The 23,595-nt window shown below is 40.3% G+C and overlaps 1 protein-coding gene across 6 annotated transcripts in view; it reads left to right on the top strand.

The window, feature by feature from the left end:
• The window catches only part of itsn1 (intersectin 1 (SH3 domain protein)), a 50,809-nt gene extending 27,989 nt beyond the window's left edge, over window positions 1–22,820 (top strand). For 5 of the 6 annotated variants that reach the window (XM_050070461.1, XM_050070462.1, XM_050070459.1 and 2 more), the window contains 25 exons: window positions 539–783; window positions 1,034–1,208; window positions 1,393–1,479; window positions 1,605–1,753; window positions 2,448–2,527; window positions 2,618–2,790; window positions 2,904–2,949; window positions 3,128–3,249; window positions 3,567–3,690; window positions 4,006–4,200; window positions 11,802–11,923; window positions 12,106–12,212; window positions 12,664–12,765; window positions 14,143–14,224; window positions 14,506–14,604; window positions 14,743–14,826; window positions 15,534–15,617; window positions 16,081–16,212; window positions 16,561–16,641; window positions 16,925–17,046; window positions 17,261–17,343; window positions 17,434–17,517; window positions 17,871–17,935; window positions 18,636–18,744; window positions 18,854–22,820. In XM_050070461.1, the coding sequence (XP_049926418.1) occupies window positions 539–783; window positions 1,034–1,208; window positions 1,393–1,479; window positions 1,605–1,753; window positions 2,448–2,527; window positions 2,618–2,790; window positions 2,904–2,949; window positions 3,128–3,249; window positions 3,567–3,690; window positions 4,006–4,200; window positions 11,802–11,923; window positions 12,106–12,212; window positions 12,664–12,765; window positions 14,143–14,224; window positions 14,506–14,604; window positions 14,743–14,826; window positions 15,534–15,617; window positions 16,081–16,212; window positions 16,561–16,641; window positions 16,925–17,046; window positions 17,261–17,343; window positions 17,434–17,517; window positions 17,871–17,935; window positions 18,636–18,744; window positions 18,854–19,002 (2,901 nt within the window). In that variant the 3' untranslated portion in view covers window positions 19,003–22,820. Of the gene's footprint in view, window positions 1–538; window positions 784–1,033; window positions 1,209–1,392; window positions 1,480–1,604; window positions 1,754–2,447; window positions 2,528–2,617; window positions 2,791–2,903; window positions 2,950–3,127; window positions 3,250–3,566; window positions 3,691–4,005; window positions 4,201–6,364; window positions 10,340–11,801; window positions 11,924–12,105; window positions 12,213–12,663; window positions 12,766–14,142; window positions 14,225–14,505; window positions 14,605–14,742; window positions 14,827–15,533; window positions 15,618–16,080; window positions 16,213–16,560; window positions 16,642–16,924; window positions 17,047–17,260; window positions 17,344–17,433; window positions 17,518–17,870; window positions 17,936–18,635; window positions 18,745–18,853 lie in introns of those variants that run through there. The other variant, XM_050070463.1, reaches the window with a different exon arrangement.
• Window positions 22,821–23,595: the final 775 nt, after the last annotated feature.

Here is a 23,595-nt window from a genome sequence, read left to right as displayed (position 1 = left end):
GCAGTGCTTGTGAATTTTTATGTACGTGTGAAATGCCCAGATGTATTCTGGATTGGCAAAAATTTATGAGCGTATTGGTCATACTCAACCGCCTCACAATGCACTGTGGTTCTTCTGATTGTCTGATGGTGGACATGAGGCTTACAGTTTAAATTATAATAATTAGGACTGGTGGCAAGTGTTCTTAAGTTACAGTTAGGAGAAAAGTGCAGGAGCTTAAAAAACACTAAATTCGCCTTACTGTAATGCTGAAAAATATTGAATTAAATGGAAGAGGTCAAGTTGATTTACATTTGTCATGTACATTTTAATTAAACAGTAGCTTGGACAGGTAACGTCGTGAACGACACAGTCCTGTGATGCTGAGAAGACATAGCGCTTGAGTATATGGTAGTGTAAATAGTCTACTGGTAATAGCATATGTAATCAATAATTTAGTGTGTAGTATGCAGTATGTTGGTATGCGATTTCGAACACAGCCCCTGTGTGTGCTTGCGTGTTTCAGCGTTATCTTAATCCCGCCCCTCTGCTCTCACAGGTGGATGAGTCCCAAACAGGTGAACCCGGCTGGCTGGGAGGAGAGCTCAGGGGTCGCACTGGTTGGTTTCCAGCCAATTACGCAGAACGGATACCCGACAGCGAAGCACCGATCAGCCTGCGCGCAACAGCCTCAGCCACACCCACCTCAGCCCAGCAGCCAATGACCACGCCTCCCCCAGCACCTGGACACACCTCTTCCTCCACGTCCTCCGCCAACAGTAACTGGGCTGACTTCAGCACTAAGTGAGTCCTGCTTGTGTCAGTGTTATCAGAACCAGACGCAGTTTTGCTTCACTGGTGCGTCTAAGGATAGAAAATTAGAGTCTCCCACTACATATTTAATGATTTGAAAAATCTGTTGATTGATTTATTAGCAGCTCTGTTTCAATGTCACCATTTAGAGTCTCAGTGTGTCCATTTTAAACACAATCTTCGCCCACATGCCTGTAGTGCTCCACTAATATTTGGGTTGTCTGTGGGCGTATATTTCCAGTTGGCCCTCCAACACAGCCAGTCAGTCAGACAGTGAAGGATGGGACGCATGGCCAACCTCTTCAACCAGTCAAAATCCTTCACTCAGTGTTCCCTCAGCACAGCTACGACAGCGCTCTGCCTTCACACCTGCGACCATGACGACGGGGTCCTCTCCTTCTCCCGTGCTAGGACAGGTACGAACATAATGAAACTCTGTGAGACGTTGAGTCCTGGACCTTAACTGGATAAATGTCTCTCAAACAACTGGGCCCACCAGAGTAGGTTTACTTGCTGACGACGTACTTTAAGATTATTGAGTTGCTACTGTGTTTGTACATGAACCTTTGAACTGACTGAATGTTGTTCTCTGTTTGTCAGGGGGAGAAGGTCGAGGGTCTGCAGGCTCAGGCCTTGTATCCATGGAGAGCGAAGAAGGACAACCACCTCAACTTTAACAAAAATGAGGTAGATGAGGAATTTCCCATATGAATACTGTACATTGCACTCTCAGGCTGCAGCTTCCTTGTGGGTGGGATCATTAATTTTTAAACATAATAGAACTAATAGTACTGTTGTTGTTATCAATACAGATAATAACAGTGTTGGAGCAGCAGGACATGTGGTGGTTAGGTGAACTGCAGACCGGACAGAGAGGCTGGTTCCCCAAAAGTTACGTCAAGCTCATCTCCGCCACCATGACGCCCCCACCTGGTGCCACAGCACGCAGCAAAAACACTAGGTGGGTCAAAATGTTGCATCAAGTCAAAAAGACTCAATGAATTCTGCTGAGACTGAGAGATTATTTACAAAACTAAAAAACACAGGATCATGTTTCGTCTCCTTCAGCCTTGACATGCTGGTTGGCTTTTGAAGTCAGGACTTCTAATGCTGGTCCGACACTAGAGGATGATTGGAAGAATTTTAGATCTGATTCGCCCCCCTGACAATCGTGGGGGTATTCCTAATTAGAGGCAGATTATCTGCCCAAATGATCGTGTAGTGTAAGGGTTTACACATATAATCTCAATGTTACTGTTTGCGACTTGTTTGAAGAGAGAAACTCACACATCCAACTGTCTCAGATGCAGGTGCGTTGGAAAACATCACCTGAGTCTTTAGAGAGAAAATCCTGTACACTACTCTTGCTCAGCTTCACAATTTATTAGTTACACTAACGTTTTGGTCCTACTGGACTTACTGGACTTGAACACTCGAGTCAAGTCATGTTTGATCGCCTGTTTATGACCTACTTTTTTAAATTAGATATAATTAAATAAAAACACTGAGGGTGTGGTCCTGTGTCTTGACCGAATTCTCTGGTGTATGCATGGTCTTATGATTAAAATATTCAAAATCAGTTAAATCTGTAGTTATGTTTGTGGTCTTTTATGTAAGAGCATTGCAAAGAAAGATTTTTTCCTTGTCTCTTCTAGTGAATCTGGAGTATCAGAAAGTCCACCCAATGGAAAACGTCCCTCCCCTTCCCCAACAAAACCCTCTGAGTCTGGAGAAGGTAACATACACAAGCATGTAAATATACATTATTTGAAAAGTAAGGTGGATAATTGTCATTGACTCCTCGTGTCTACATGCATGTACACAGAGTACGTGGCCATGTACACCTACGAGAGCAGTGAACAGGGTGACCTGAGTTTCCAGCAAGGAGATATCGTCATGGTGACCAGGAAAGAAGGGGACTGGTGGACGGGCATGGTCGGAGGCAAGACTGGAGTCTTCCCTTCCAATTATGTCAAACCACGAGACTCAGCCTCAGAGGTGAGATTCTGCTCAGAAATATGAGGACAAACCAGAACTGTCAGTGTGTCTTTGATGTTTTTACACAACAAGGGAAATATTTGTAATGGTTGTTATTTAAACTCTGTCTCCAGTCTTTGGGACCAGCGGGGAAGACGGGCAGTCTGGGAAAGAAACCAGGTGAGCTTTTAGTTGCCCTTTTTGCAGATGTTACCACCTTGATTCTGTCAAATATACATTTTTAGGTGAAGTCAGTAGTTGAAATGTGATGTCAACACTCATTACAAAGTTAAAGCAATCAGACACTGAACCTGGCTGACTGAATAACATCATCTTCTTCTGTTTCTCTCTGCATCAGAGATCGCTCAGGTGATCGCCCCCTACAGTGCCACAGGAGCAGAGCAGCTGACGTTAGCTCCAGGACAGCTCATCCTCATTAGAAAAAAGAATCCCGGGGGCTGGTGGGAGGGTGAGCTCCAGGTACTCAAGCTTAAACTCTAACATATGCAAAGAAATGTTCACCATGTTGACCTTACATTAAATCCAGTAACCTTGTGCCTATTGCCAGATCCAGTTTAATTACACTACACATTTTGGGGGTAGTCAGTTCTCCTTTAAATGACTAACTAAGTGAATTTTATATCTGGATTTTGTTAATACCTAATAATTAAATTGTAGTTGACCTTGGATTATATGGCATATGTTTTCCTTTATATTGTAAGTCATATTTACTTCCAGGAATCCAAATTCTGTTTGCATTTTATGACTGATAATATGCTGTGTTCCGATTGGTTCAGGCCCGGGGGAAAAAGCGTCAGATAGGTTGGTTTCCAGCCAACTATGTGAAGCTGCTCAGTCCCAGCACCAGCAAGACAACGCCCACAGAGCCCACCCCTCCCAAACTGGCTCCTGCCAGCACAGGTACACTCACAAATGGATACACTGACAATACATTTAAAGTCCTGTTTTCCATAATATGCTGGGAAACTAAATGAGGGATTAATAAGTGAGAAAACTTAAATACAACGTAGCTGAACTTGGCAATGTTAATAACACCTCAAGCTTCTTTTAAAATACAGATGCACTCCATCTGTAGCAGCATCTGGTTCCACCACAGAGATGAGATCGACAGCTTTATTAGCTAAAAAGACATTGTCTCTGTAACTGTCACATGTGACCGTGAAGCTGAAATGGTTACATACATAATGTGCGTCCTATCTGTCTCTGTTCCTTAAGCTGTGTGTCAGGTGATCGGCATGTACGACTATGTGGCCCAGAACGACGACGAGCTGGCCTTCCTGAAGGGTCAGGTGATCACGGTGCTCAACAAGGACGACTGTGATTGGTGGAAGGGAGAGCTCAATGGGAGAGAGGGTCTGTTTCCCAGCAACTACGTCAAACTCACCACGGATACAGACCCGAGCACGCAGTGTGAGTACACGCAAACATACGCATCACCATACACAACATACACAGTATACTAAAACAACATATTAACATTATCTCAGTGGGAATACAAAACACTCACACACAGTCACACTTACTCACACTCTCTCTCCCTCTCACACACACACACACACACACACACACCCCAGAGCCAGGTGTGGAGATGCTGTCCCTCTCTCAGTGTTTGACCCCGGATTGGTTTGACCTCTTGACCTTTCACCTTGACACTCCTTTGGGCCTCTTTGATAACCTCCCCGTCATGCAACACCTCTGGGTGGTGTTTGTGTGTGTTTGTGTGGTGTGTATGTGCATGCATGTGTGTGTATATTTGCGCGCATCAGTGTAAAAGTGTTTCCCCTCTCCCTGCATGTGTCCCTTCAGCATGATCCACCATAGACTTAGAGTTTCCAGAGCTGAGCAAAGACACGCTGACAGTCAACCTTGACTGAACTCAGCGTTTTGACTAATTGAAGTTGTGGGTATTTTTAGCACTACTGAGCCAAAATGAGCCTTTGTACAATATTAAAAATGATGAATCAATAGAGTAGGTGTTAAGAAGAAGGTTTCAGATTTGCAAATACTGTTACTATCGTCGTTAAGTTACTTTCATTCGAATCATGTCACGATAACAGGATGTTATCATGTCATTGTTTTAATAAATTAACTATTAAAAGCTTTTTATAATGGAAAAATGACCAAAGAAAGTTTGAGCAGTTCTTGTTTAAAATTGTATGAAGAGTTTGGTGTAAGGCTTGTGTCACGCCCCAGTCCAGGCATGTGAGAGTGCAACTTAAGGATTAAATCAGAGAGCAAAAGTAAATAGAAATAGCCAGCAATTTATTGCTAAACACAATAAATATTTATGTTACCTACAAAGTATGAAGCTTTGTGTTCAGGGTGAACCAAAGTCCAAAATATTAAACATAAATATGTCTCTTACAAACAAACAAGGGAAACAAAAAGACAGTACTAAGCCTGAGTCCCTGAACTAAATATAAACAGGAGAAAATGGTGTTTAATGAAAATATATACAAGACATTAGCACTAAAGCTGTGGCTAAAGATGTGTTAACACACACAGAATTTCTAATGTTAAGCAACTGTACAGGAACAACTAGCATTTAAAAACACATCTCTAAAGGAAAAATATTGTGATATTCATTTAAGTCACATCACCCAGTCCCAACAAACCATCTCAGGTTGGATGACTAAAACTAACCTACAAATTAAAAATTAATAAATAGAAACATCATGTAAATAGTGGAGAGCATTTGATGCTAAAAGTTTGATTTCCTTTGCTGCCATGGGCCACATCAGTGACCAATAATCAGTCAGTCATAAAATATTTAATATTATTAATCTGGTCTGATGTTAAAGCAATCACTGGAGCAGACCAGTATACCTACGTGAAGCTTGAAGCTGTCAGCCCAGCTAAGTGATGTAGGCTTTATTTTAACTTTGCTCGAACTTGTCATGAGAAACATAACAATTCAGCTGGTTTGCGTAAAATCAAACCAGTTTAAGCCAGTACACTGGACCAACATAATCGCAACTCGTGGCATAATTTTTAACGTGACACTCGCTGAATCCTTAAATCGGCACCCAAACAGAGAAACATCTGCACAACAATTTGAATGCCGTAGCTTTGCGGACTGCCATTTTTAAAATCTGGGTCGAGTGCTAGCTCGATGCTAGCTCAGCTATTTAAAAGTGGCAGGGTCTCTGCAGGATGTCGCGCAAGTGATTTGGGTTTTTTCGGCTCAGCTCATCTGGAACCTCAACCGAGTTGGTGCCAAAAGAAATACCAGGTTCCAGGCAGTATCTACAACATCCAATAATGGAAAGCCAAAAAAGAGCTAGTTAACCTCAGTAGAGCTGTGCTGTATGACGCAGTGAAAATGCTGCATCAATGATGGCAACGTAAACAGTCTGGTCACTATGAATTCTTCGGAGCTCTGTCACGCTGCTTGCTGCTGTGTTGCTTGCTCTAGATCCTCTACTTCTATGCTAGGTTAGAGCACACCTCCACACTCTCTGTCTTGCTGCACGCTCCACCCACCTAGCACCCGATTGGTTGTTGTTGTTGTTGTTGTTGTTGTTGTTTTGTTTTGTTGTTTTTGTTGATGTTGTTGTTGTCGTCCTCTCTCTAGGATCATATCATTACCCAGAACCCCCCTCTCCTCAAAGCCCTCAAAGAGACCCACTAGGCCACGCCCACTAGGCCACTCAACCAATGGGACAGCAGCAAGAGGTCACATGACCCGGAAATGGCGACTCTCCACCAATAGAAGCCAGAGAGAGAGAGAGAGAGACAGACAGACAGACAGACTGTAACGTTAAAACGCCCAGTGGTGGCGAGAACTCTGTCTATGCATGGCTCTGACTGGACTTGGCCAAACTCTGTTTATCTAAGGCTCTGGCTCCAAACAGCAGTGTTCAGCAGGAGGGAGATCAATAGTCACTCTCCTCTCCAACTTTCTTCTTCTCCATCTTTTCTTCTTCTTCTTCTTCTCTTTCACTTGGGAGGTGTTTAGCTGAGGAGAGGAGATGAGACTATTGAGCTCCTTCCTCCCAGATTGGACTGATGAACATGTTTTTGACTGGGTCACAGTGACTGTACACATACACACACACACACACACATATCCACACACACATTAACATATATCCATGCATACAGCCCTGTCATAGCGTGGTACAGTGGATAGTGGGTCATTTTGTGGCTTTATGGGAGATTCTGTCATTAGAATCTGTAGCTCAGCTCATCCCGCTCCTTCCTGATTTTTCTTTTTTTTTTATTTAACTTTGCTCCCATTGGTTCAGCAGCTTTATTCACCTGTCAGTCAAAAGCGCTGGCTCCACCCCAACCCCCTCACTAACCCCTCCCTTCCCACAGCTTCACAGAAAGACCCACTATCTGCTGGAGGACAAGTCTCAATGTCAAAGTCTCCTCTCTTCACCTCTCCTCTCCTCAATGCCAAAGACTCCTCCTTCTTCTCTCCTTCTTCTTTTTTCCCACCTCTTAAAAAAAGGAGATGAAGGAATGGGAGAGGAGAGGAAACGAGGCAGTTTTTGAGACACGTCCCACAGTAGCTGAGTGCTAAGTTTCAACCCAGAATGCAGCTCCCTTCTGTGGCTTATCCAGTTAGCCTTTCCTTCTGCTCTCTTTCTCTGCTAGGGAAGGAGGCATAGAAGGGAGCGAGCAGCTGGAATGGGACTCAGCCCGTAGAGAGCTCAGGGCTATAAATGGAAAGCCATGCTTGTAACTGCTTAGCATACTAGCTAACCAAATTACACTCACACACCAAATGCAACATGGTACAGAGAGTTTGGGGTATGCACATGACCTGAAACAGTATGAAAAGATCACACACACACACACACACACACACACACACACACAGAGTGATAATGTTTTTATCCGTTTTAGTTTAACATTCTGAAAATGTATTAACTTTAACTGATCCATTTTATGTTCTGTTGTTGTTTTTGTTTACATGTTTATTGTTTTGTCTGTTGCTATGATGATGATGATGATGATGATGATGAGATGCTGTCACACTGTCGAGGGTTAGACCAGGATGATGGACACAGACAGATTTGGTACTAAATATGTAGGGGTGGAACGATTTGTCAGAAAAGATAACTCGATCATGTCCGTCGTCAGATCTTTGAATCATTCCAGTTAAAGGAATATATTTACATTTTGGGAAACTCATATACTTTCTTTATGCGTGCTGAATGAGAAAATCAAGACTGTTCATATTTACATAATCGTGTAATCTTCCCATTATTTTCCAGATTAATCATTTTGTCAGTAAAATGTGAAATAACAGTGAAACAGGCAACGTTTTCAAATGGTCTGTTTTATCCGACCAACAGTCCATATATCCAAAATTCAGTTTATTATAACGTATGACAAAGAAAAGCATCAAATTCTCATGTTTAAGATTTTAAAAAACAGCAAATGTTAAAAAATTACTGAAACAATTATTCGATTATCAAAATAGTTTCTGTCATTCGACTAATCGATTCATCAACTAATTGTTGCAGCTCTGCTCTCATATCTGTCTGTTAAATATAAGGCTAGAGCCAGCCCGCAATTAGCTTAGCTTCGCATACAAGCAGAAGCACTTAGAAACGGCCGGCTTGCCTCAAAATGTGCTTAAAACACCTCTAACTTTTTTTGCATTTCTGTTTGTGCCTGGATGAAACCACCAAAATCCACTGTGTTCACTTGTGTATTTTTTGTAAGACGTCATATTTAACGCACAGACATGAGAGTGCTATTGATCTTCTCATCTCTCACTCAGTGAGAAAGCGATTAGGCATATTTCCCAAAATGTCAAACTATTCCTTTAGATAGCTCAGCTGTTTTTAGTTGTGGCTCAGTTTCACAAACTCATTTGAGCTTTACCTCTTTGAATTTCCCAAACTGTGATGCACCTTTTAAAGTCTTTTAGCTCACTGTCACCAAACTTCATGCACAACAAAAAGCTGTTTTTAAGTTTGCTTCCCCCTGCACTGCAAAACCTACTGTATCACACCATGCACAATCATTTCACCCCTACGAGGTGTTTGGTAAGGGACAGTGAAACCTGTGAAATCTTAAACTGGCACTAGAAACATCTACATTGAGGCACAGGAGTTTTTTCCACAGCCAGCTCCATCACTTTCACTACATAGCTGTGCTTCTGTAGCCACAGCTTCCTGTGCCACCGATCAAACATTCAGCACTGTTTGTTCCCACTAAATGTCATTAGCTTTACAGCGCTGCTCTGAGTCCTGATATATATCATATTTTATCTGCATCATATCACTGATTTAACAGGAATGTGTTGAGGGACAGTGACAGAAAAACTGACAGACAGCATAGCCTCACTTTAAAGTACTGTACATCACCTGTTACCATGGTAATGTACACCCCCGGTGTGTCTTTTGCATCTCCCCCAGCACTATATCCGCCCCTGTGTTTGTTCCCATAGCAACAGACTAGTGTTATAGTGGTTGCCATATCAGATTTGTATTGTTTTGTTTTTGTTTATCCAGATGACAGTATTGTGATTTTTAATGTTTACCCTCAGAAACACAAACGACAAATGAAATGATTATTGAACTACGCAACTTTTTATACAACAAGCAATAGAGTTGTTATTATTATTATATTATTAACCTGCTTGGATCCCATTGGCTCCTCGGTGTGTCAGTATTGGAGGTGAAGGTCTCTGATTGGATGATGAGTTAAAGACCATCGGTTAAATAGAACTGAGGCACAATTTTCGGTTTGTTTTGGGTCCTCAGGAGACAGAAATATGAGCAGGTTTTTAACAGATCCTGTTTTTTTGTCAATTTGGTAACCGATGGTCGAGACTTCTCACAGTCAGAGAAAGTATTTTAGGTTAGAACAAAGACCCACCTCGACCAGAGCCGTGCTCCACACACGCTGGGTCAATATTATCATAACAATGCCTGTTACTTTGTGCTAACACCCATCTGCAGTCAGTTTTTGTCCCTATTAGCATTAAGTTCGAATCAAGTTTGGGACTCGCAGAGCTGCAGGTGGAAGCGACACATACTCTGCATTTATAGAGTGAATTTATGGTGCAGTCTAAGCTACAAACTGGGATTTTAACATTTATGTCTTTTACCATTTTTAACCAAACGCACACTTTGCTCAACTCTGCTCTGGAGCACTGCTCTGGTCCGGTTGGGTTTGTTTAAAAAATGAATCAATAAAAGCTCTGTATGGTCTATAGTTAATCTATTGAATGGTAATGGTTGATGCTTCATATGGATTATAAATAGAAACTCTGATGAATGGACAAATGGATTAACAGCCAAATGTAATTAGACTGCACTCAAGTGTCAGTGAGTGAGTGAGTGAGTGAGTGAATGAGTGAGTCAGTGAGTGAGTGAGTGAAAATAAAGCATGACTGAGCAGTGTTATGGACACGAATGGTCAGACAGATACACAAAGGAAAGTAAAGGATACTTGAATGAATGAATGACATGTACAGAATGTTAGCATAGCGTTGAGAGTAAAAATGTCCTGAGGTTTTATTGGTGGAGATTTTGATGAAGCGGTTAATCTGACTGGTCCTGATGATTAAATGCTCTGAGACAGACTGGAGTCAACTGGCCTCGTTACTCTGTCACACACACACACACACACACACACACACACACACAGTTACTCAGACCTGTAATATACATGGTATCTATATTAAACCAAAGAAAGCATCCTTTTAAACTGACCTCTAAAGCATTTAATCATGTTTTTATTTAATTATGGCCCTGTTGTGACTTTTTTTTTTTTAAATACAATACAATTCAATTTAATTTTTATATATTGAGTTCGTTATTTTTGAGTCATTTTACCTGAAGCTGCATTAATCAATAACTCTGGAGTATCTCTGCAGTTATTTGTGGCTGAAATATATCAAATATAAATGGGCAGTTTTATGAGGTGACATATATTATGGCTGTACAAAAGAAAAATGCCCCCAAAAATTGAATCTGCCCTTTTTCTGAATTCATGACACAATAATCCTGTTTATTCAGGGATACAATAATTAATGAGATAACCACATTAATTCAGAAAAATTGCAAATAGTATTTTCTTAACTGAATGTATTACCCTTCTGTGCTGCTGTGTGTCCGTCAGCTTGTTAAGAAGTAAACGGATAAAAGCATCATAAAGCTGAAGTGTGGAACTTGTGGTTCTCCCAGTCTGGCTGTGAGAGTAATTACAACACTATCAATCTGCCCCGCCCTCAGGAGGGCTCTCCTGAAGTCTTTTTGACTTCATCCTTTCTTAGAATGCCAAGTTTCAATGCACGTGCACGGGAAAGTCGCCAAAGTGACCACAATCAGCATACTGTGAAATACAGAGAGCTTCCCTGGTGCAATAGGCTCTATCAGTAGTGTGAACTTGTTTGGCAAGTGCATGGACTGTATATGCAAAAGTCAAAATAGTCAAAATATAAATATTGCAAAAGCTAAATATTGCAAGTTACTTAATAATGTAACTGCAGCAGAGCCTGATCATATCTTAGTTTGTTCGTGATGAGAAATTAACTGATTCCACAGCAGCTCTTGAGTTTATAGCAAATTTTAAAAAGCCAGGAGCAATCTTTATTTCTCCTTTTTTGCACCCAGCTTCAAACAATTTCAGGTAACAGAAGTCATAAACCATCATAAATATCTTCCTAATTAGTAAGCTGTTTGTGAGTGACATGTTTTACCATTCATAACAGAAGCCCAAATGCCAAGCTTCCCTGTTTAGGTAAACGTTAAAACAATCAGTCTTCTGAAAGATAAAGAATTTCTGTCACATAAACTTTTAATAGACATTGTCTTTAATTTCTACACACATACACACACTTTAGACATGTGAATCACAGAAATAAACACACACAGTTTCCCGGAGCACAACACAGACTCACATGACAGACTTTTGACTTGATCTCAGGTATGTATTTTGTTGGTAATGTTGTTGCTATCATGTGTTTTTTCTCTTTTGTTTTTGCCCCTTCCATGTGTCAGGATGTTTGATTGACAACTGTGTGTGTGCTGTTTGTATTTCAGGGTGCGCTGACCTCCACCTGCTGGACATGCTGAGTCCCATGGAGAGGAAGAGGCAGGGATACATCCACGAGCTGATCGTCACCGAGGAGAACTACGTCAACGATCTGCAGCTCGTCACAGAGGTAAACACAGAAATACGTGTCCATACGGTGTTCATAAATATTATATACTGTATATAGCACCAGTTGGGTAGTCTGGAAAGAAATTTACCTCTGAATATTTGCATCCCAGATTGTTCTGTCAGCCTTTCCTCTGCCACATCACTGACATTTTTCTCTAGTAACTCTTGTGCATGTGTGTTTAGATCTTCCACAAACCTCTGTTGGAGTGCGAGCTGCTGACGGAGAAAGAGGTGGCCATGATCTTTGTCAACTGGAAGGAGCTCATCATGTGCAACATCAAGCTGCTCAAGTAAAGAGAAACAACACCTATCACTGTTACATGCTCATGCACACAGTACGCTTTGTTTCATGTGGCAGACATTTGCATCTGACACGCTTTGCAAAGCACAAGTCAGCTGTCATCGGCTTTGAAGTTATTGTAATTCTAAAAATAATATTTGCCTTGCAAAGTTCAGCTGCTTGGAACGATGCTGGAAAATAAACCTGTGCGCTGTTTTTGTTCCCTGACAGCCCAACCTGACACAGAATGGCGTATTTTTTTTAAGATTTGCATAAAAGTCAATGAGGGTTGGTTCCAAAATGTAAAGTAATATTTATAACTCCCGTATAAACAAGTTAAATACTTTTATTATACTTCTGTTTAAACCAAACTTTTTCTCGAGGTGTGTTTATCACAGCCATACAGTTGAATGCATCAGACCAAACCTCTCATCATGCCCCCTTCTCTTCTCCCCCTGCAGGGCTCTGAGGGTGAGGAAGAAGATGTCAGGCGATCGGATGCCGGTGAAGATGATTGGTGACATCCTGACCAACCAGCTGCCTCACATGCAGCCATACATCAGGTACTGTCTGCTTTGAAACCCCACCTTTAATCGATCAGGAAGTCAGTTCTACCTTTACACAGCTTGAGTTTGGAGAGGATAACTTATATTCTGAGGTTTAAGGTTCTAAGGTCTGGGGCCCATTTACCCAACTGGGTGAACGTTGATGTGTCGGATATGCTACGAAGTGATGACAGTGGGAATCCATGAGAGATCTGGTTAACAGTTGGAGGGCGACACACAATCACTGATTTGCACTTTACCAAATATGGCACATATGTCTAGTTATGTCTCCGTGCCGGCAACAGCGATGGCCAGAGGCATTATGTTTCCGGGTTGTCCATCCAACCGAAGTGAGAAATCTCGAGAACACCTTGAAATTTGGCACAAACGTCCACTTGGACTCATGGATGACCTGATTAGAATTTGGTGGTCAAAGTTCACTGTGATCTTGTGTCCATCTCATTCTCAAGAGCGCGATATCTCAAGAAGGCCTTGAGGGAATGTCCACTTGGACTCAAGAGTGTACAGATTACAATTTGCTGGTCCAAGGTCAAAGGTCAATGTCACTGTGACCTCACAAAACATGTTTGTGGCAATAACTCAAGATTTCATATGTCAATTATGAGAAAAATTAACACTAATGTCCAATAGAATACAATAATGAAGTGATGACATTTTATATCCCAAAGGTCAAAGGTCAGCTTCATTATGACATTATAATATTCTGCAAAAACACTTTCTTTTTACTCAACATCATATCTCAGGAACAGAAGGGGAGACATTTGGTCAGATACTGAACTGGTGACACTAATCTTGGTGCCCACCAAACTGTGCTGATTGTGTAGATCTTCTATGCTGCCGGGGGGAAGATGTGTGTGAAGCAGCCATGTTTCCATAGACATGGATGTAAACTTTATGTACAACTTAATGGGTTCACATCATGTTCAGTTTTTTAATCTGAGGATAAATACATGAATAGCATTGAGCCATTTTTCCGGTGATCGTCTCTGTGCTACTTTAAAGTACCTCTTAAACGGGGCGACCTCTAGCTCACCTGGTAGGGTGTGTGCCCCATATAGGGTGAATCCTTTTAAGCGGCTCTGGGTTCAGTTCTGACCCGCAGCCCTATGTGTGTCATCGCCCCTCTCTCTCCCATATGTCCTGACAATCTACAGCTATCAATAAAGCTAAAGCTAAATAATGTTGCTCCTGCCAATTTTTTTTCTGTCTTGTTTTTGCCTCTCTCATTTATACTTTTGATGTAAGTCTTTGTAAGTTATGTCTTGACTTACAACTATGATGTTTAAAGAGAATAAACATACAGTGAAATAAACCGCCTGAGTTTTAATGTACATGTTATTGTTTTTTTATTCTTTTATCAACTTTTGTGTTCAGATTCTGTTCGTGCCAGCTGAACGGAGCCACGCTGATTCAGCAGAAAACCGACGACAACCCTGAGATCAAAGACTTCCTGAAGGTACAAAATACACACACACACGCACAAACACACACTGTACTTTCTGACTGAGAAACAGAGGTTAATGTTTATATTATTAGAAGACTTATTTCACAGCAGCTCCATTAGGGACTGAGGTTAATCTCCATAAGCACCAAATTATAAACTAATATTATTATAATGATCTATTAATTAAACATTCAGCATTAGTTTTTGATGATCCAGCATATTATTGAATAATTTTTCTAATACCCTCTCTCTCTCTCTCTCTCTCTCTCTCTCTCTCTCTCTCTCTCTCTCAGAGGTTAGCCATGGATCCCAGGTGTAAGGGGATGCCTCTGTCCAGCTTCCTGCTCAAACCCATGCAGAGAGTCACACGCTACCCACTCATTATCAAGAACGTATGTATGGCACACACAAACATTTCTGACATGCTCACATTCAAAGAGATGACGTGTTAAGATCATTTGAAATTATGGTGCCAAATGTACTTTGAGTTTCCTCTTTCTCATCTTCATGTCTGTTGTTATTGATTATAGATCTTAGAAAATACTCCAGAGTCACATCCAGACCACAGTCATCTGAAAGCTGCTCTGGAGAAAGCAGAGGAGTTGTGCTCACAGGTGAACACACACACACACACACACACACACACAAACATAGAATCTTTCAGATAAGATAAGGTAGAACTTTATTTATTCCAAGGTAAATTGTAGAGCATCAGTTGCCGTAAAAAGTAGGAAGGAGTGCAAAGATGAATACAAAGCATTATTAAGCTGCAAATCCAAAATGAAACAAAAGTGTCCCCACGATGATGAACACAGTGAAAAACCTCCACAATGTACATTCAACTGAGCTACAAACAAACAGTGAATAAGAGTAATTTATGAAAAGAGCGGGGAAAAACGAGAGAAACTGTCACTGTCTGGCTGATGCTTGTACAGCTATAGAACTGATTGTTGCAAAAAATTGGTCATTCCCTCCTTTAAATTAAGTTTAAGGCAGTTACAACCATACAATTTCTACCTGTGCCCTCTTCCTTTATCTTTCTATGTTAACTAATATATAGGAAAATCCCAAAATATTTTAAAATTAAGAGTATAAGTGTATATTTGGTTAGTAATTTACATTAAATACTAGAAAACAAAGCTTTGGATTTATGCATGTCTGAGATTATAAAGGTAAAAGTCTGTTTTTACAGTATGTAAATGCCTTATCTTCTATAATAATTGTATTTTTTAATGTGCAAACAAATGCGTAGGTAAAATGAACACCCACACAGCCAACTAGAAAGTAACTGAATGTGTCTGTGTATGATTTTCTGTTTTAGGTGAACGAGGGCGTCAGAGAGAAGGAGAACTCAGATCGTCTGGAGTGGATTCAGGCTCACGTCCAGTGTGAAGGATTGTCTGAGGTAACTGCAGCACATACACGACCAAGAAGCTTTCCAGACATTGTTTGCGTTGTGTACTACTCACCAGCTACACATTTACAACACAGATATTAAACTACATGTCTCTGGTTGTCCATACACTTCAATGATAAACAAAGACCTGCAGAGTGATTAAGGGATCACCGTGGGTCAAACGATCTCACCTGACCAACTTCAACACAGTAACACATGCAGTTATTACGTTACTTATTATTAGTAGTAGTATTATTTATGTTTAGCCTTAATCTGTACATCAATGGTTGGGTGCATTCACATGCTCTTGTGCCTGCTCTTAACACCTAGTTTAATAGAACAATAACAACAAAATAATCAATAGAACGTGTCACTCTTGATTCTGGTATCATCATGTTTGACATTTTATGGACCAAATGATTCATATGAAATAAATAAATAAATAACCAACTTGTCCCTCTTTGTCCTTCAGCAACTGGTGTTTAACTCCGTCACCAACTGTCTGGGTCCCAGGAAGTTCCTCCACAGTGGGAAGTTGTTTAAAGCCAAGAGCAGCAAGGAACTCTATGGCTTCTTGTTCAATGACTTCCTGCTGCTGACACAGGTGATTTCATGCTGCTTCATACACACACCTCACCATATTTCAGAGGGAATATTGTACTTTTTACTCCACTACATTTATGTTACAGCTTACTTTCTACATAAAGAATTTTAAAAGATTTTAGAAGTCTGATTTTTCTCTGTCATCATGTGAATGGGACCGTACCAAAAGTTTGAAGTACAGAAGTACTTCACTGTACGTAATATATAGTAGAACCTATAAAACTATTTTGAGATTGTTGCATGGAATATTTCTTCCACCCCTGGTGACTGTTTTCTAAGCACAGTTTAATCGTCACTGAAACCTTTTACCTCTCTCTAAACCCATCTTTCTCTTTGTCCCCTCTCACAGGTGACCAAACCTCTGGGCTCGTCAGGCTCGGACAAAGTCTTCTCCTCGAAAACACACCTGCAGTACCGCATGTACAAGACGGTAAGACGACAAGCAAGCACACTCATACACAGATGTATGTTCACGCGCTCTGCTTCTGTTTGATCAGGCTCATCAACAGGTCTTAACTCCTGAAGTAAATGTGTTGATTTTTTTTTATCTGTTGTGGTAAATTGCTGAAACTTTGGATACCTGCAGATATTTGTACCATGTTTAAAGTGAAGTATAATTTATTTAGAGTTGACCAACCTGCCTTAAATGTATCTGTACTCCCTACATGACTCACACTTACTCACGATAACTGAACTTTTCTTGTCTCTTTCAGCCAATCTTTCTAAATGAAGTGTTAGTGAAGCTGCCAACAGACCCATCAGGAGATGAACCTCTGTTCCACATCTCTCACATAGACAGAGTTTACACACTCAGAGCCGAGAGTATCAATGAAAGGTAATATGTACGCATGAACAGACACGTGCAGTACATGAGGGATGCAATTGGGTTTTTTTACAACCTGTCTTATTTTGTTGTTTTTGCTGTCATTCCTGACATTTGTGATGATATTTTACACACCGCTGCAGAGGTCTTGAATTTATCTGCTTTATTTAAAATGTCTGCAGTCACTTTAAAAAGCATGTGTCTTTGTTTGTGTGTGTTTATGCAGGACGGCGTGGGTTCAGAAAATCAAGGCAGCTTCAGAGCTCTTCATTGAGACGGAGAAGAAGAAGAGAGAGAAGGCGTATTTAGGTATCTCTCATTATTTTACTCCATCCTGAATGTTTTGTTTGCATAAAACATTTAAATAGTCAAACTGAAATGAATTTCTCTTTGTCTCAGTGCGTTCTCAGAGGGCTACAGGTATCGGTAGACTGATGGTCAACATTGTGGAAGGCATTGAGCTAAAACCCTGTCGTTCCCATGGTACGTTCACACTCCTTTTACTGAAGTTTGAAAGAGAGAAAAGGCTTGTGTTTCTACTGCTAAACCAAAAAATGCTTATTAGTGCTGTGAGCACCCAGTAAAACCCTTTACTTAGCCTGGGGCCAGTGATGCTCATTATTATTATAATGTTGGATGTAAAATGCTACATTTACCATAAATATACAGTCAATATACCCAAATGTCACCCATAATATAACATACAGTAGATTCTGTTGAGGATCAACAGTTAAAAATCATTTAACTTGTCTGTTTGTGGTTGACTGGTAAAAGAAACAGAGATGTTATATATGTACATACACTATATATAAATATCTTCTTGTCTTTATTTGCAGGAAAAAGTAACCCATACTGTGAGGTAACCATGGGTTCACAGTGCCATATCACAAAAACATTACAGGTATGACTGTCGTTACAACATTTACCATCCATTTATCATTTCTGTTTTTATTTTGTGTTGTTATTGTTTGTATATAGTGCTCATAATATTCTCTCATGTCCCATATTTCATTCCTTTTTCTCACACATTTGTGCAGCATTGTTGGATACATTTGTCACTTACTTTTAGACACAATCCTCATTTTAATAAATGTATGAAGTGCTATATTTTTCTTATTTTTCATATGTCATTCCATCTTATCTTACATCTTTTTGTCACTTTATCTTAGTTATCTTTAATCTTAATTTTTCTTCATTTTAGACTATTTTATATTTATATTTGCCGATTTCATCTTTATTTTTGTCTTTTTATCCTCATTTAAGCCTATTTCATCTTTATTATTAGCTATTTTATTTTGATTTTTATCCATTTATCTTTATATTTATATTTTTTATCCATTTTATTGTTAGCTATTTTATTTGATTTTTATCCATTTATCTTTATATTTATATTTTTTATCCATATTATTTTCATTTTCTCTTATTTATCTTTTTATCTTTTTTGCCTATTTCATCTTTATTTTTTATCTAGTCTTTATTTAATTTTTTAATTTTTATTTTTTATCTCATTTTCTTCCTATTGCAACTTTATAATTTGAAAATATCTTAAGTATTTGTATCAGATCATTCATTTTGCTGCTGTTCTCTCTCTCTCTGTGTAGGACACATTAAATCCGAAGTGGAACTCCAATTGTCAGTTTTTTATAAAGGACCTGGAACAGGACGTCCTCTGTGTCACTGTGTTTGAACGAGACCAGTTCTCACCTGACGGTCAGTCATAATCACACACTGCCTTTTAAAAGATGTTCTCCAGGAGAGATAAATGGCTTTATTTTACAATTCCATCACACACTTTGTCTTCGACTTTCTCCCCCTCCAGACTTCCTGGGCAGGACAGAGATCCGGTTGGCTGAAATAAAGAAGGACCAGGGCTCCAAAGGACCAATCACGAAGCGGTTGCTACTCCATGAGGTTCCCACGGGAGAGATCGTTGTCAGGCTGGACCTCCAGCTGTTTGAGGAACCGTAAAATACCTGGACAGGATCATACTGGACTGGACTGGACCGGACAGGAACCAAAAGATATGATGTGGACCTCACAGCTGGGCTGGATTAGACTGGACTGGAAGACTGGATTCTCTTAGTTTGGTCTGGTTCAGTTTTTTCCAGGCTGTGTATGTTTAAGGAGATTGGCACATTTAGCTGAGGGAAAGTATCAGTGTACACACTTTACTTTTTAAATTGAAAGGAAAAACAAACAAATATTTAGTTAATTAGAAACAGCAAGGGCACTGGGTCCTGCTTTATTACACCAACTTGGAGCACTGTTCTGTGTCACAATTGAGTTGTAACTCTTGATTGCTTTAGTGTATATTGTGCATTTCATCAATTTACCACAAATTTACTGATAAACGGATAATCTTGGCTGGTTGGTCTCTGTGGGACCCCCAACAGGTTGATCCAGCCTTGAGAGTGCGTCACAATAATTTGTGAAAAGAACAAAATATTTCAGCTAGCCTCGCTGCTGCGTTTGATTATTTAATTAGACTGGTTTTGTGGAAATCTTAATCATCTTATTTGCAAAGTATCACAGGCATTTAAAACAATGCTGCAGTCTGAATGCAGACAGCATGGGGCAATGGGACAAATTGTCCTTTTTAAGTACAATACTATTAAAAAATCCTTGCAGCTTTAGTGGTTTTGCACCACATTTGTTTGAGTCGAGACAGTAAGTAAAGAGCTTATTATCTCAATTTCAGACTACATATCAGCTTTCTGAAATCAGTATTGTACCTAGAACTGGAGGTCTGCAGTTTCTTCACATCTTAAATGTCTTAAGTACATCTGTCCGTCCTAAATTTAGTCAAACTGGTCTCAAAAATGTAGCTGTTTTCTAGTTAGAAATTGTACCAGTTAAGCACTGTACTGTGACAGAAGAACAAGCTGTTCTCATAATGGACTCCACGGAAAATCCAAGTGTCTGTTTTTATTCCAGTCCAGTCCAATCTCCATCTGTCCTCCTTCAGTCTGGTCCAGTCCAGTATTTAGTCCAATCTGGTTCACTTTGATTTTAATCCAGTCCAGTCCTCTTGGAGATCGGCCGGGTCTTTACAGTTTTCTCTTCCACCGCTTCATCAGACAGTCTGACAGACACTCCAGTGACAATCCCAGCCCTCCTTCTGAGTCCCAACAAACCCCTGTGTGTGTTTGTGTGTGCGAGCGTGTGTCCATGAGTGAGTGTGTGAGCGACAGACGGCTGGTGTGAATGACTGTGTGAGTGTCAAGGTGGACAGGCTAATTAAAGGTACGGCTCATTGTACATTTTTATTTTGTTATTTTTTATGTCAAGTCTTACATCTCTGTCAGAGTGTTTTGATCATCTCCTCAGGCTCTCAGCTGCGAGGGGACTGCATGTAAAGGGACCTTGCTATTTTGAATTCTAGTCTGTTTTGACCTTCACTGAACACTTGCCACGTTATCACAGAAAAAGCTAAATATGTACAGGTTTAATGAGAAATGCTAATGATGCTAATAAGCTGAAATTTATAGAAAGATTTTACCCCATTATATGACAAGTGTCCAGTGTAAATTATATCAAGATGTCCCTTTCACATGTATCAGTTATGACGATGCTGATGATAATATGGCTGAATGAGAGGCACACAGGGAACAGGTGCGACAGCTAATTTAAGTTGAGGTACTGTAAAGAAGAATGTCTTAATTTCCTTGTTTCTGTGATGCACACGGGGGTCGTAGTTTTAGGTGATTCTTGTCAAACCTCTGTTGTTATGTTGCTGCTGTGTGGAGCTGTCACAGTGGCCGTCACTATGCAGGGGAGGACAAACCCTGAAAGAGTCGCGGGGCCCAGAGCTGGATAGGGGCCCCAAGAACATGCTAGGTACTACAGACACGTATTTTATAGGTACAGCCTTTTAGACCATTTCCACACTCTGACCCTGAGGAAGCTCAGTGTAAAACAAAATAATTTTACTGTGCGTCGGCACTCCCAGCACTTTTAAAACACAAACACTGTTGCGGATATTAGAGCAGAGCAGGATACGACTGACCAATGTTGCACAGTGGCCATTTTGAATAGTCAAAGAAGGAAACTAGATAAAACTTAACATATAAAATTGTTCATGAATATACTGTATGTTTCTTTTATTTAATGGCTCAGTAGTCTAAGCACTGTACTTGTAAGCAAACATTACGCAAATAAAGGGAAGTAGTGCATTTGTTGGGGACTATTTTCAGCAGCAGATTGATTCACCTTTGGTGCTCTAGTGAGTATTTGGGGCAGGCGGTGTATGACTGTTTACACTTGGTTTTAAAATGTGTCTTGGGCAATCAGATCACAAGTGCACAGTGCGGGATGCAACTGTAAACCGCAGACTGTAAAAATTTTGGACGTAGCTACCATTACATCACCAATTGGTTTATGGACTCCCGATTTGAAGCTTCAAGTTCGGCATTACAGATGTCACCAATTTGTTTTTTTGGAGCCAGAAGTGACCACATTTAGGCAAGAAGCTGGGGCAGTGGTGGAGCGAGGGATGGCGCCCTGAGCAGCTGCTCAGTTTGCTTATGCGCCAGGCCAGCTCTGTCGGCAGGATTGAAATCTGCACACAAGTGGAGATGCTTGAAAAAGACACAGATGTGAACAGCGATGTGTGACTGTTGTCCAGGTGTGTTCAGATAATAGACACACATTTTAAAACCGAGTGTAAACAGGGTGTATGCTGAATTGAGTCAAAATAAACCACAGTGTGTGTTCATGGTAATGAAGGAGTATGTCACAGAGTGGTCATCGAGTTTCTGGACAACAGTGGATAGAAATAAGATATATACACAGACATATTAGTAGAATCAAGAAAAAATAGCACATCATCGGCCTCATCCTTTAAAGCTTTTTTATTTTTGCTTTAGTACATTAAACTTAAGATAACCAATTATGAGAATAGAAGCTATAATGGCTGCTTAAAAGCAGCAAGGACATTGGCTAGCTAGAGAGCTATTTGAAAAAAACTTCTGGTGCCTTTACATGGGGCTGTGTCAGCTTGTTCATGAGAAGGTGCCAAATAAAAGGCTGCACAAGTTGTGATAAAAGCTGACATGTCTTTAAAAAAAATAGTGTAGTGGAATTGTCACCTGTCATTTTCTTGTTCTTTTACAAAAGGACAGCAAAGATGAGGCATCAACAAATTTAACCTCTTAATTTTGAAGCATATCATTCACTTGATTTCCTTTGATGAAAACACAAACTCAGGAGTTACTTTGAAGGCAGCGTTAATCTTTCCCACCATGAGTATTCAAAATGGCCGCTGCATTAGATAACATTGCCAGTGCATTCGTTAAGCAGAGCTGTAGTTCGTTAGTTAGCTAGCTACTTGGCCAGTTAGTGAACTTAGTTAGTCATTTCAATTGTATGCCAAGGTTACTGAATTACCACTGAGACAACCAATAGTTACCTTAGTGACCAGCCACTGTCCAATCAGAAGTCAGCGAGGCTCAGCCAGTGGCAGCAGCTCGACTGTGGAGGAAGAATGTTTGTGTTTCCCCAGACTGATGATGATGATGATGATGATGATTAGGAATGATGATGAATTTGTCTTACATCCCCGTCAACCCCCTCCCCTTCCTCCTCTCCACACTGTACTGAAACTAATCCAGTTTGAACCCGTTCTTACTGTCGACCTTCCAGGTTGTGTATAATACTACTGCTATCTGAGAGTTAATATATGAGTGCTACGGGGGGCGATAGAGACAGCCTGCTGTTAATTATCACTGTAGAAGATGATGTACGTTGTTGTCTTTCAATGTTCAGAATAAACTTCAGTTGGACCAAGACTGCAGTGTTCGATATTGTCCTTCATATGAAACATATTTAAGAAGGAGACTTCTCTTATTCTCAGGTTGAATTTGATGAAATCTTGTCCACATGCCAAACAAGTTGCAAACCACTGGGCCACATATGAAAAAGCATTCAAGCTTTCTAAAGCTTTTTATTGTTTTGCTTCACGTGATAACACATTTATGAGTGATTGGGTTTGCATATATTTTTGCACAACTTAAAATCGAGCAACAGGCATCCAAATAAAAAAAAGATCAACATATCAAAAATTAACAGAAGTGGTTTTTTGACTTGTTAACTGAATGATTCAAAAGAAAACTTTACTTAAGCTATGACATGTTTGTTAATATGAAGATCAGCTGACCTGACTGTCTGGCAGATAAAAGGGTGGGACTGATCTTGATAAAGAAAGATTTAAAGCAAACATTGTCTCATTACAGCACATGCACAGCCCGTAATCATTTCACTTCAGCCTGATGACACTGACATTTAAGTTATTCAGCAGTTCAGCTCTGCTTGTTTTGCTTTGTTGTGACTTTGTATGTTTTAACATTGCAAAAGCAACAAATGACCCATTCAACATTTGTATGTAGGGCCCATCAGGGTGGTAAATGGGCTGAAAAATGGGCCCCCAATGGGACTGTTCACGGGTTCCACATAACCCCATGCCAAATGTCCACATGGGTGAGTCATGCTCGTGCTGCGTGGGCACCAACAGGATATGGGTCCAAAATAGGCATCTTATCTAGGGCCCACTTGGATAACCCACCC

This window comes from Epinephelus moara, chromosome 19 (assembly GCF_006386435.1).
Source record: "Epinephelus moara isolate mb chromosome 19, YSFRI_EMoa_1.0, whole genome shotgun sequence".
NCBI classification, from domain to species: Eukaryota; Metazoa; Chordata; class Actinopteri; order Perciformes; family Serranidae; genus Epinephelus; species Epinephelus moara.
Note: the sequence above shows the minus strand (reverse complement) of the source record. Positions and strands in the feature narration are given on the sequence as shown.